The sequence below is a fragment of the Acipenser ruthenus genome, chromosome 17 (genome assembly GCF_902713425.1).
Source record: "Acipenser ruthenus chromosome 17, fAciRut3.2 maternal haplotype, whole genome shotgun sequence".
Taxonomy (NCBI): domain Eukaryota; kingdom Metazoa; phylum Chordata; class Actinopteri; order Acipenseriformes; family Acipenseridae; genus Acipenser; species Acipenser ruthenus.
Window position 1 is genome coordinate 8,195,547 of NC_081205.1, and position 13,549 is coordinate 8,209,095.

At 38.0% G+C, this 13,549-nt stretch overlaps 1 protein-coding gene across 2 annotated transcripts in view; it reads right to left on the reverse strand.

The window, feature by feature from the left end:
* Positions 1-6,515: 6,515 nt before the first annotated feature.
* The window catches only part of LOC117423499 (uncharacterized), a 63,220-nt gene continuing 56,186 nt past the window's right edge, over positions 6,516-13,549 (reverse strand). The window contains exons 45-49 of one of the 2 annotated variants that reach the window (XM_034039384.3): positions 11,674-11,785; positions 9,963-10,103; positions 9,052-9,234; positions 8,350-8,488; positions 6,516-7,586 (exon numbers count right to left, since the gene is read on the reverse strand). In XM_034039384.3, coding sequence (XP_033895275.3) covers positions 7,001-7,586; positions 8,350-8,488; positions 9,052-9,234; positions 9,963-10,103; positions 11,674-11,785 — 1,161 coding nt within the window. In that variant the 3' untranslated portion in view covers positions 6,516-7,000. The remainder of the gene's footprint in view (positions 7,587-8,349; positions 8,489-9,051; positions 9,235-9,962; positions 10,104-11,673; positions 11,786-13,549) is intronic. The other variant, XM_034039386.3, reaches the window with a different exon arrangement.

The following is a 13,549-nucleotide window of genomic DNA, read 5'->3' on the forward strand; positions in this document are numbered from 1 at the left end:
TTCCGTAATGTATTGACAGTACGTATAGTATCGCCCTTACTGATCTGCACCAATGAAAACAAGGCATGATACTGCACAACGTTAACACATTATATAGCATGGAATTCTGATGTGTGCTAATTGTGTTTGCTGTGCACATTTATTGTTGTTTATTTTATACAATTTACTCATTAAATTAAATAGCTTTAATTACTAAATGTGCAAAACGAATCTGCCAAATGTTCCATGAACTCGTCGTATATTGTACATCAGTTGAATGCCCTATGAAAAAGCATCTACAACAGACTAATACTGCAAATGTATTGGATTATATATTTGACAGTGTTTGCTGAGGTGTTTTCATATGGTATCCAAACAGGCTAGCTAAACCAGGAAAAGGTGACTGCGATACAGTGTACATCATAAATATTAGCACTATCAGAAATGTGTTTCCATACATACACTTTGAATATTTATGATATTACCAACAATAAATGTAACGTGTGTGTCACACCAAGTCTGTAACAATATAATACATATTTGACAGTTGATAATTAAATACCAGGGAAAAGCTATAGTCTTCACGTCTAATTCCATTGCATTTGTCAACACGATGTCAAGGCATCGAGGGAGCTCAAAGTTATAATAAAACTATTATCACACCACCCTTCTTGAATATAAATAAGAAATAGTGACTTCTTGATTGACAGCTCATGTTTTTGTCTTTGAAGTACTGGGCTGTGACCATCAGACTTGCATTTGCGTCAGAAGTCGTCAAGAGGATTTTTAAGGTGGTATTGACAAGATAGCTATCCCCTATATTCTATCGACTTTTTTTTGACAAACGTGTTTGAAATTACATACAAAAAGCTTGAAATGTATCTATACATATTCAGAATTATTCTTAGATCCACAGCAGAACCTGTAAAACCGACTGTATTTCCTAATATAAAGCCAATCTGATCAAATTCACAAACATAAACGAAATCGTATCTATATTCTGTATTTACTGTAGGCAATTGTGAAAATCTACCAGCACAAAATATATCTGGTCGGATTGGAGAAATATGGCGATTGCATGGCGTTTTTTTTTTTTTTTTTTTTTAACAGTTTTTGCAAATATATGCTCTGCATACAACCCGTACATTGTAACAATCTCAGTCTAGTAGTTAATGGAATTCTTAGTCCTAATAGTGCAGCCAGTTCTTACAGACCATTAAAAATGTGATATTGTTGTGTAACATTAGTCACTCACTGCAACATATATGTAAATATGAATCTAAATATTTACAGTATTAGTTACAACTAATTACGTTAATTGCAAAACACTGAATTAAATATTACACGCATCGGAGCACTGGAGAATATATCGATGTAGTTCAATTAAGCTACAAATCCCGAAACATTACTGCACCTTAAACTTGATGCAGAACATAGGGTAACTGCTTATATTGTATGCATTGTATCAGCTACATCTGTGACCAGACCTGAAGCCACTTCAAAACTGACGAGGCTAACATTGAGCGGTTATTTAAGGCAATATTTAGTTTGGTTGACTCCCTGTGTATTTTCAAAACATAACGAAACATAGTAATACAAAATAACCCTATAACGAGTCTCTGTATTTTTTATTTTTTTTTTAAACAAAACCTTGCCATGCGTGAGTGTGGATGTAGCACTGAATTGTTTTAAATAAGAAATGCATGCCATACTTACTTAACAGTACTTAAATTACAGTCGCATCAACTGACAACACTAGATATGGCTCAAGGGTCTGAGCTGAAAGTATAGAAATCGTTCTCTAAAAATCGAGTTCTTATTAATCTTTCCATTCTTACGCAGGATTTGCGTCATTGCACTGGTTTGGTATTCAACTGGTAACGGACGGTTTCAGCACAGATTAGGCGCTGTAATTATTTCAGAATGCAGGAATGAGTGGAAGGAACATGTGAAGGAGTGGAATGCGAAACAAGCATTCTGTTTTACTGATAGCGGGTATAGCACTATGTTAGAAACGCATTGCATTTCTACACCTTGCATATTGTACATATTTGCTTACAGAATGCATATCTAGGTGGTGTTAATTCTGAAAAACGTTAATGGAAACACTGTTATATGACATATTTTCATGGTGTGGCGTGGGTTAAGTAATTTGTAATTTGTATTTGTTAACTAGTTTCACTGTCCATGAACGTGTTGTCATTTTAGTCTGATTTACACGCCAAAAAACTCTTAGTGCATTGGTGCAGAAAGCTCATACAGACAGACGTTGCTTTTTAGAAAGACGTTTTGGACCCAGAACACGTAATATTTTGTAGAGGCTATCACGGTGAAACACACACACACGCACACAGTTACCTTCTGTGACGCAGCTTTTTGATTGGGAAAGTTCTCATGTTTTTTGTTTGTTTGTTTTACTGTTACATTTTTCTAATTATTCAAAGACGCCACATTCTCCTATATTTATAGTATTGTTTTTACATCTTTTTTTGCTTATATTACGTATACATTTTTCTCATTGGGTGGGAAAAATATATAATAACCTTTTTGTGTTAATATAAACACCGAGAATGCAAAATGACAGTTGATAATTATGCAGGCACGATGTATAGACTTCACTGGACTTAATGGCAACCCCTGAACTCATAGATAAGCAACACAGTTATCAAGGAGAAAAAAAAAGACAACAGTACTTGTGCAATTGTATAAGAAGCACTCGAAATGTTTAATGAAATAATTCCATAGATCATACATTCTTTATGAACTAAAAGATCCCTCTTTTACTGTGTTGAGATTTGTGGTTCTTGTTCGTTTATGGCAATTTTACCTGCAAATATGTCATACACAACGCTAAAGATAAACAGTTGCACTCTGGTACATTTGCTGTAGGTCAAACGGTCTGCCAGCTAATTAAAAGTACTAAAAAGCAACTTCTCATCTATAGAGTTGTCTTTGAGATGTCTGCATATCATTGCATTGAGTTCCTTTGGGTGAAGCCCAGTAAGACTCAGAACTGGCAGAATGAATGTATAATGTTTCTGTCTGAATGCAAACCAGTAGCAATGCCTTATGTAGACAAACAGCCACTGTGGGATACTGCCTGCTAAGTACTTGTGAGCACTGTCTTTTAATCTAGATCTACTGGAAGGGGGTAATTGCTCTGGGGAGACCAGGAGACTGGTATAGTGAACACACCACTGCAAAGCATAATGTTTCTGTCTGAATGCAAACCAGTAGCAATGCCTTATGTAGACAAACAGCCACTGTGGGATACTGCCTGCTAAGTACTTGTGAGCACTGTCTTTTAATCTAGATCTACTGGAAGGGGGTAATTGCTCTGGGGAGACCAGGAGACTGGTATAGTGAACACACCACTGCAAAGCATAATGTTTCTGTCTGAATGCAAACCAGTAGCAATGCCTTATGTAGACAAACAGCCACTGTGGGATACTGCCTGCTAAGTACTTGTGAGCACTGTCTTTTAATCTAGATCTACTGGAAGGGGGTAATTGCTCTGGGGAGACCAGGAGACTGGTATAGTGAACACACCACTGCAAAGCATAATGTTTCTGTCTGAATGCAAACCAGTAGCAATGCCTTATGTAGACAAACAGCCACTGTGGGATACTGCCTGCTAAGTACTTGTGAGCACTGTCTTTTAATCTAGATCTACTGGAAGGGGGTAATTGCTCTGGGGAGACCAGGAGACTGGTATGGTGAACACGCCACTGCAAAGCAGGTTTCTGTATTGTACAGAGCAGATGGTGTGCGTTGGTGGCCTGAGATACTGTAACTGGATATACAGTGCTCTTGTCACAAGCGAGGGGTGTGTTGACAATATAGGAGAAGCAGGGACACGGCCATGCATTCTGGTTTGATAGCACAAGGAGTCATAATTTAACATGGGCACTGGACACAGTGTTGCATGAAAAATGATCCCCTCTGAGATTTGGTTGATAGTTATTTCACAAAATAAAGCAAAATACTTACTGGCTGCTCTGATCTGGAGTAAGCACAAGTCATTTTTTTATAATTACACAGCACATTATATATCTTTTTCAATATATTAGTTAAATAAAAATAATTAAACGGTATTGCTAATTTTAAATGTGACAATTCCACCTTAAACAAAGACATTTGAAATGGCTGCATCACATCAATAACAAAGTCAATATAGAAATGTATAGCTTTTGTAAGCCTATATGTTAAATCAGTGAAGCCTTAAACAAAAGTACCAAAAGTTTGGACCAGGAGGTGTTCAGCTAATCAAATTGTTCAGATAATCAATTAGCAGCTGTAGAATGGTTTATTGGATTCTCCCTATCAAGAAACCTCAGGAGTTGCTCTTCAGTTCTGGTTACTTACGACAGATATATGTAACATAGGCTAGATCAGTCAATATTTATAGGAGAGCCAGTGCCATCCAGTGGTTTGCCACTTTTGGATCAAGTTTCCTTTTGTATTGTTTTGCTAGCAATATACTGCAGTGCACTTGGTGGTGCTGGTGCTTACCAATATAAAGACAGTTTGGTTGATCTAGCCTGTGTTACATATGTCTATGGCAGGCAAATAGAACTTAAGAGAAGCTCCTGAACTCGTAGTCAAGGCACCTTAACACAGTATCAAGAAACAAAACAACAACAAAAAATTGCACATTTACAGCTGCTTGTCAAGGTGCCTGAGCCTTTAACTTTCATTGAAATAAAACTAAATGCAGCTTTAATGTCATAGATGGGGCTTGTTCAACAAGCTACGTAAGAACAAGGAGGCGCATTAGATTAGTACTACCAATCAGGGAGAGGTCTTCAAGTATCTGATTTCTGTCCTCCATAATCTTTACTGCAAAATGATTCTTCAAAATGCACATTTTACAGAAGGCATAAAACAGCTCGATTTTAAATTAGTGTAAAAGGTATGTAAATACAGTTGTTATTGAGGGAATAAGCACATTTGCTATCTTGTTCTTTCATTAGTATAACATGCTTAAAAGACCATTTTTGATTTGTTTATATTTTTCATTTATTTTCACTTATTTTTCTTTTTTTTCATACCACAATGTAACAGGTTCACATCCTGTGTTTGAAAGTTCCCACCTACAGTCTAAAGGTAGTGACGATCTATTAACTGTTACACAATACATTACATTAGCACAGTAATAAAACCACAGGGAAATTGAAAAAATAAATAAATAAGTAAAAGGAACTTTTAATGTAATTGAGACAAAAGACAATGCTTTTTAAAAAGCTTGCTTTAATAAATGAATTAACAAATCAGAAATAGCCTTCCTTGGGTTTGGCTCATTCGGCAGTAGGAAGTGAACGAGTCCTTCCCTTAACCTGAGGCTTCATATAGATGCACCTGGGTCTGGGCCCCTTCTGGTGTTTCACACGCAGGGAGCTTGAAGAATGATGTTCTGGCTCCATCATCTTGTGACAGCCTGGCGGATTCCTGCCCTGCCTGTGTTTGTGTGCGTCTCACAGCGACGGAGCTGTCACAGTCAATCAAAGTGTTTCAGCGAGGCCTCTTGAGAGCTCGCCACTGCAAAAGAGAACAGGAGCCTCGCTTGCAATGAAGCACTTAACTATCTGTAGATACTTTGGTAACCTACAACTTGAATCAGAGCACTGTCAGATTCATACTGGGTATAGTGTAGTGACAATAAGCAATGCTGACTTCAGCAGGAATTCACCAAGAGCCGGGCAAAATAAGCATTAAAAAGATGTGTTGATACAAAAAATATGCCCGTGTTGCTGTGGAACTAAAATACTAGGTTTTGTCTGGATTACAATAATGCAATTTTATATATACAGTCTATTTTTCTGTATACAGTCTATGCACAACACAGTAACAGCCTGGCACAGGCTTTGCTGCATCATGCATTAATATTCAATGTATGTCTTGATCCTGAGCAGCTGAAACACAGCCTGCCTCGGGTGTAGGAGGGGCAGAGACATCAAAGCAGGTAAGCAGACAAGCTGGGTATCGACCCTGTCTAACATTCGCCTCAAATCAGAAAGACATGCAGGAATTCCTCTAGCATCGCATTGGGAAAATTGTACCAATAAGGAGGGACACACAACAAAACAGCACTGCCATTTGTAGGTTCTACATGAAAGATAAATATATAATTGAATAATTGGTTAGCTGTATTGTCTGCTGGTAGTTTGTGGAAGTGTCCATTCCACAACTATTATGCTGTGCTCCTATTCGTCAACAATCAAGGGATAGCAGAAGGATCTCGTGACAGTTCCCGTGTGATAAAATGAAATGTACAATAAGGCGAAACAGTCTTGCTGGTTTTGCCTCCCTAACCCGCAGGAGCACCACAGCCAATGCAACACCCCCTCTGAATCCCCAACAAGAGCGTCTCTTCACACAGCCTCGATGTGAACCTGCGCTCCGCTGACTTCATGACTCACCTGCACACCACACGGCCGTGTTTTTACCAGATGAGCCACTAGGTGACCTGACCACTGTTACACCTCGTCATCGCAGTAAAACGACAAGACATCACAGGCACTGAAAATGTTAAATGTAATGTAAAGTATGAAAGGTCGATGCCACACTGACCAGCTAAATTACAGAAGACAGAAGTTTTATTATTCAACAATGTATTGAATAATTTACAGTTATTGTAGAATTTAATTTAGTTTTGCTATATAAAATAAATTTTACATCACCTTTTAAATCATAAAATCCATTGTATAAAAATAACATTGATTTTAAACATTTATCCAAATTATAATTACAGTATATAAAAAGGCTGTAGTTTATGGAACCGTTTAATAATGAATACAACTATAAAAAAACATTTATGAAAGGGTGTTATAAACAGGAACAGCCTATTATACATAAAACATTTTAAATCAATAGTTTTAGAAAACATGAACAATTACTCTATAAACGACAGTGTTACACTTGTGGCCTGTCAATAAAATGATATCTTAATATAATCATTATTAATGAATCCTTAAACAAAATGTGGTCTCATCATTTTAATTAAGTTCCGAGTATAAAAATGTCACACAAACAGAAATAATTCCAGCTCTTTTGCATGTAGACACTGGGCTAAATTCTTGATTCTGCAAAGACGAACATGCTGGGTGTCTCCAGCATTGTACACCCTGTATATGTGGTACCTCTCCTTTTCCTTCAGTGCGAGATGCAGTTCATTTGCAGACAAGTGTATAAAACTTCTCTCGACCTTCACAGTTGCCTTGACTTCAATGTACACTTCTGACAAGACTCCATCATCGGTGGCGAAGGTGACCTTAAAATCGCAAGGCTGTCCACTCTCACCGTTCCTGTTGTTCCACACGATTTCCCTTGGCCTATTGTGGATTCCATTTTCCTTCCAGTCCAACAGAAAAGCATAGACCAGACGCTCTCCCCATTCCCCGATAGCCGTGTTGTCTTGGGTGTCTTCGGTGAACACCACCGCCTGCGGGCCGGAAACGCTGCTCTTGATGGTCAGATCCTCCAGAAGAGCTTCGTGGGGCTGCCTCTGTGCCCAGACCGGGCAGTCGAGAGGGAGGGGTGGGCGCTGGAGACTGGCACTCCCCTGGAACACCGAGTACACTGCCTGCCCTACCGGTGGCTGGTGATTACTAAACACAATGGGACGAGTGTAAATATTAACCCACATAAAATAAAGAGCTGCTGGTATACTATACCATGGGGAATGTTCGAATATACTGCTATCACAGGAGGGGGGGAGGATGGATCAAGACCTTGGTGACTGGTGATGATAAAGGGGGTAGCATCATCTGATTGCCGAACTAAAAAAAAGACCATTTACACAATTGTTGTGTACATATAGGATCAATTACAGTTTTTTTTCCCCTTGAGATGAATGGAATAGGAGGTATTGAAAAGATAATGTATTGGCAAGTGAAGGGGCAGGGGTTCTTAAATAGTATAGAGCAACCTTTTAGGATGGTTTTCTAAAAGATCCAAAAGTATTTATATATTACTAACAAAAAAAAGGCATTTTATAAAAGAGACATCTTCAGTATATGCTTTGTGCCATGCTTAAACAGAACATGAACCTTTGCATCCACCAAAGACTTCTGATTGCTCTAGTAGTAAAAATTAAAGAGGATAATATATTGTAGCTCGTTGGAAACAAATGATAAAAACTCGACAGAACAACTCAGAAGCACTCAAGACAACTGCTAATTCAACTGCAGATATTACTCACATCCCTACCCCACACCAATAGGGACCTCAGGAAACAAGGTCACGGCCCACAGAAGTATGTTCGTATAAATTACAAATCTAAATGCACCTATAGGTGATTACAACTGCAGCACAAAGGCCTCTTGAAAAAATGTTCTATTCTAGATTCTGTTTTTTTGTTTTTTTTCATACCTGAGTGAAGCGTTCGAAGGAACACGTTGGTCTTCCTCCGTGTTTTCTGCTGGCAGCTGCTGATTCTGTCCTGTCTCTTGGGAACTCTCCTGTAGCTGTGGGTCTGGTAACTTTGAAACTTGGACTCCGGTATCATTAACTAAAAGTTAAAGTTAAAAAGACAAAAAACAAAAACTACATTGTTAAAGTGAGTGTGAACAATGGTCCTGTATTTATCAAAGCTATTTTACTTGCACACTTCTGAGGAAGTAAAAACTAAAACTGGAAATGGTTCAAAAACAGTAAAGAATAACCCTGAAGGTCACAATGGTTTCTACCTTTCACTAAAAAAGGTGCACATTTCACTGCAAAAAACCCCACAAAAGGTCTCTCGATTCATAATTGACTGTTACAGTTTTATCACTCTCAATGATCTGAAGGAATGCTTTGAGGTCACATTAATAGCAAAGGTACATTTTTTTTTTAATGCAAAAAATGTACAAAATATTCTTGACTTGGTTTCTCGTAATATTACCTCAAGTTACGAGTTTACGATGGAGCGAACTATTCCAAGTTCAGAATTCAGAGTTAAATAATTGATAAAGCATGTCACATAGTCTACTAAAGACAAGTGACTGCACAAATACAAACAGATTGATAGTCAATGCATTTCCCCCCCAAGTTCAAGTAACCATTGTCAAGAACATGGCACACACAACTAACCTGGAGTGTGATGAGGCGTAAAACCACTGCTCCGATTGCCACTGAACTGAGAGCTGCAATGCTCTTTTATATCTGATGTACCTTCACTATTCCCATGAGTATCATAATACACTTTAGTGTCTGTTGAAGGGGATGGCTGAGCAGGAGGGGGCCACATCTTCATCACCTTATCTGCTGCCTGTCCTGTAAATTAAGAAAGAAAAACAGACATGGAGACACACAGCTTCCCCCATTGACTGATATGCTTGCAGTCAGTTCCATGCTTTGAACTAGAAGACAATACTGAAGTGAAATGACCTAGGAAGTGCAAGTACGACAGATTTCTTGAGTGAAGGCTGAAAACTTTTTTCACAAATGAAAGAAATGCAGAGAGAACCAAATAGTACAAATTATGCTTAGGATGATTGACTCATGGTTCCCCCATTTACATTTCTTTAAACTGCACATTTGAGACCTACATACAAATGGAAGTGCAAAATGAGTAAAATTGATTGAATTACTTCGTTAACAATCACTTTATTTGCCAATATCACCAAATTAATTTCCTTGCCAAAATCACCTGCAATACGGAAGCTAAAAATGCAAGTGTGACAAACCTTACCTGCACTATATCCCTGTTGCTGGGTTCAGCTGGTGAAAACATAAAATAATGCTGATAATAATAGTTTCTTGGTATTGGTTTTAAAGCTGAAATACACAAGTGTATTTAACCCAACCAGCACCGATATATCATTTACTTCTCCCAGGCTTCTCAGGTGACTTGATAATCTGCTTTACCAAACATGATTAGGTGCCAAAATCATTCAGTGTACAGCCTTTGCCTTGAAGCTATTTGTAAGCCCAGCAGCTTATCACACAGCTCAGCAGCCTTTAGCTACAGCGGAATGTTTTCAAATCTGCTTTGACCTTACCTGAGGGGCTGTATGCAGCTCCATTCATTGAAGACTTGGGAGGCCAGCATGCCAGTGTCTTCTCTCCATCTTCTGCAGCCTCCTTCGGCTTTTCTTCGTTGGTGCTCAAAGCCCTGTGGAGCTGATCTCCAATGCGGTACCCTTTATAGGAAGATCGCAACAGAGAGTATTGAATCAGCCACCGGTGTGTAGCACAGCCACAGTGTTGGGGCAGTTACTTTTAAAAAGTTACCGGTTAATTGCAAATTACTTTGTTACAGTTACTAATTACTTTGAAATAATGTAACTCGTTACATTTACAAATAGTTACTGAACAGGCACAGTTTACATTTTACAGAGACTCCCCCCCCCCTGGTTTGTTCAGGCTGCAGCTCCAAATGTTCATTGAAGATCCAGCTCTCAAACACACTCGTTCCCTCCTCTATGCAGTTTTCTAATTCATGTGAGATTTAAGTTTTGACTTAAGATGAAGCACTTTCTGATTTCCACATTATGCATATTAGCCATGGTCCTTTTTTTTTTTTAAATGCAACTAAAAATAGCTACTTTAATTTTTCACAGAAAATGCAATCTGTTACAAAAAAGAAACCATTACAATTCCCACCAAAATAGTCAGATTACAGTCACAAGTTAGATGTAGTGTGTTCCTCCCAATCATTTCACAGCCAGTACCCCAATCGAATTAAAAAACGACTTATCACAATAGCATTTATTTTCCTTACCGGTTTCATATCCCGTGTGCATTCCCTATCATTCTTTATTGTTGTTTCCGTTTAGGTCATTATTTCTTACTAACAATTCCAGCACAAAATGTCCTTTTTATTTTCAACGACTGCTTCTGAATCTGGCACTGCGTACTGACATTTTCCATTCACTAACTCACAGAGTTGCCACAGCTGTAGAGGGGGCATAAACTACAGCTCCACAATGACAGGAAGAGCAGACACATTGCACTGCTCCAAATTACTTTGCTAAGCAGACGCAGAGCCTAATCTAAGGAAAGTAAATCTCTGGATTCAGCTTTTTCATTTCCCATAGAATCTTCTGGCTATATAAACAGAATACTCCCTGAAGAGTCATGGAAAGCGGTGGTTATTACACTCAGGAGGATTACCATAAGCAATCTATATATTATAAAGCACCAAATGTGTAATTTTCTGTAAGCTATGATTTTGTAACATGGATCAGTATAGCTGAAGATTAGACATTTGTTTAATAACTGCAGCAATTAAAGTGCTAGAGCACTTAAGGAGTCTCCTTAATTAAAGTGAAATAAAATAACTATGTTGATGTAGTTTTCAGTCTCCGTTTCTGCCAGAGAAAACAAAGGATGCTGCAAATCCTGGCTTTACTTCAGTAATGAAGAATTCAGCTCTCATTTGAGCTGTAATTCTGGTTTCTCTTTCATGTTAAAATGTAGCATTACTAATAAACCAGAATTAGCATATACTGTTTCCCCTGGGTGCGTGTGTGTGTGTGTGTGTGTGTGTGCGGAGAATACACTAATTAGACAGGGAAACTTGAAAAAATAACGGCTTGGCTTTGCTGAGTGAAGGTCAAGGCGACATTCATAAGAAACTTAAATGACATGTGAATATGACAAGAACAAAAGATGTTTAATCTCTTTAAGACCTGTTAACCCATAAGGATCCTATGCCACAAAAAAAGACATTGACAGGACGATTGGTTTCAGTCGCTTTTAAAGCAGTACCTTTCGTTTCCTGTTCGATCTCTAGCGGTTTGGGAACCTCCCACTTCTCTTCATTTTCTGGGAGATCACTGATGTCCTCTTTGTGTAAGAAGCGTTTCAATGCTGCTTCATCCTGAAAAACATCCTCACCTGTTACACACATCCACCTGAAAGCATTGGCAGTAATGGGCAGGGGTTCTGGTATAGAATGAACATCCAACCACTTCATATTTTCCTGTCCTGACTTGCGCCAATCAATTAGCCTCTAAAACAAGCTTTAAAATGATTTTAGGGGTGAATGGTGTGCTAACTTCCCAAACTATTCTTATGTAATGTGAGTCATTACATAAGTTTTCCTTGTGAAACCTCAGTAGTCTGCTTGGATACAGAAGCACCAGCTGCTCCTTTATTACATGTACACTGCCTCGTACTGTTAAAAACATATGTATTTATTTAAGTTACTTCAAAAGCCCAAATTGAAAGCATTAGCTTTCTAGGGGTTTCTTCTAAAATGTTAGCAGCAGAGTTGGGTCAACTCCTGTTTTTGAATTCCAATTCCATTTCCAATTCCTTTTTAAAATCAATTCCCAGTTCCTTTGAATTGTAATTGATATTTTAGACATTGTAATTGTTCAACTTCTTTCATTTGAAGCCAATTTAATTGACTAACAGTGACTTCAATTGAAGTAATTTGTTGCCACTGCGAGAAGCTCATTTTAACAGAATAGTGCTAATTGCAATTTTGATTAATGTGTTGGAATTAATTAAAAGGGAATGGGAATTTTATCAATTTCACTTTTTGGTACTTATTTTGAGTTTTATGTAGATCGTTTTTTTCCGGGGCTTTCGCTTCTTATATACTGTATGAAATTATTGTTTGTTTTTGGACACTTTCCATTGCTGTCTTCCACAGTGAAATCCCTATGGTCACGGGCACATTCTTCTGGGGGTTTTTGTGTGTAGGCATTTTTTAACATTTGGCCACAATTGCAATTCTGTTTTAAATCCTCCATATCTTAACTAAAATACCACTTTAAATCCACGAACAAGCCTCCATTCCTAATTGCAATCTGGTTTTAAATCTTGCAAGCAGAGTCTCCAATAGAAATGTAGAGTTGTGTTGCCACTCAGTAGTTGGGGTGGGTTTAAAGTATTCAGAATGAATCAATGGTAGATACAAGTCAGGAAGGAGGGATATTGCCCAGCTGCCCTGGGAGAGGGGTGGTCAACATGAATTGAGTAACCATTTCCACTGTATAGCCCATGTTTATGGGCTATAGACCGATTCATTTATTTATTTATTTTTTTTTTTTGTATAGGGGGTGTTTTATCAGTTTTTATAGTTTTGCTTCACGGAGCTAAAGCCGTTTACAGTATATATGGCATACATATGCTATAGGCAGTAACAGACAGCTGTCTAGTTCAGAGTCGATAGAAAGCTTTAAAGGAGACGGCTAGTGTGCCTGGAACTATCTTAGGTAATGTAAACAAACTGGTAAGCCAACAAATCAGAGGGCACAGAAAGGTACGCTATGGGAGAATTCAGTAAATAGTCAACTAACAAGTGTATTCTTTAATAAGAAGAGTGTCACGCATTATTTTACTTTGATGAATATAGCCCAATCCATGTTACAACAGAAGTTGTTTTTCTCATTTAAATATATTGTTAGATAAATTCCCTTGAAAGGAGGATAATTAGGTCCCATGTGTCTTTCCTGTCTGAACAACAACAATAACAATAAACCAGAATTGTATGCCCTGCTGAGAAGCAAACTTGCATAAAATCAACTGTAAAGAAATACATCTTCAGGCATTGCAGTTTTATAAAAGAGATAAACAAACCAAGGACAACCAAAGTGTTCAGTTGTTTCTATAGGACTGTATCAGGACCCAAGTT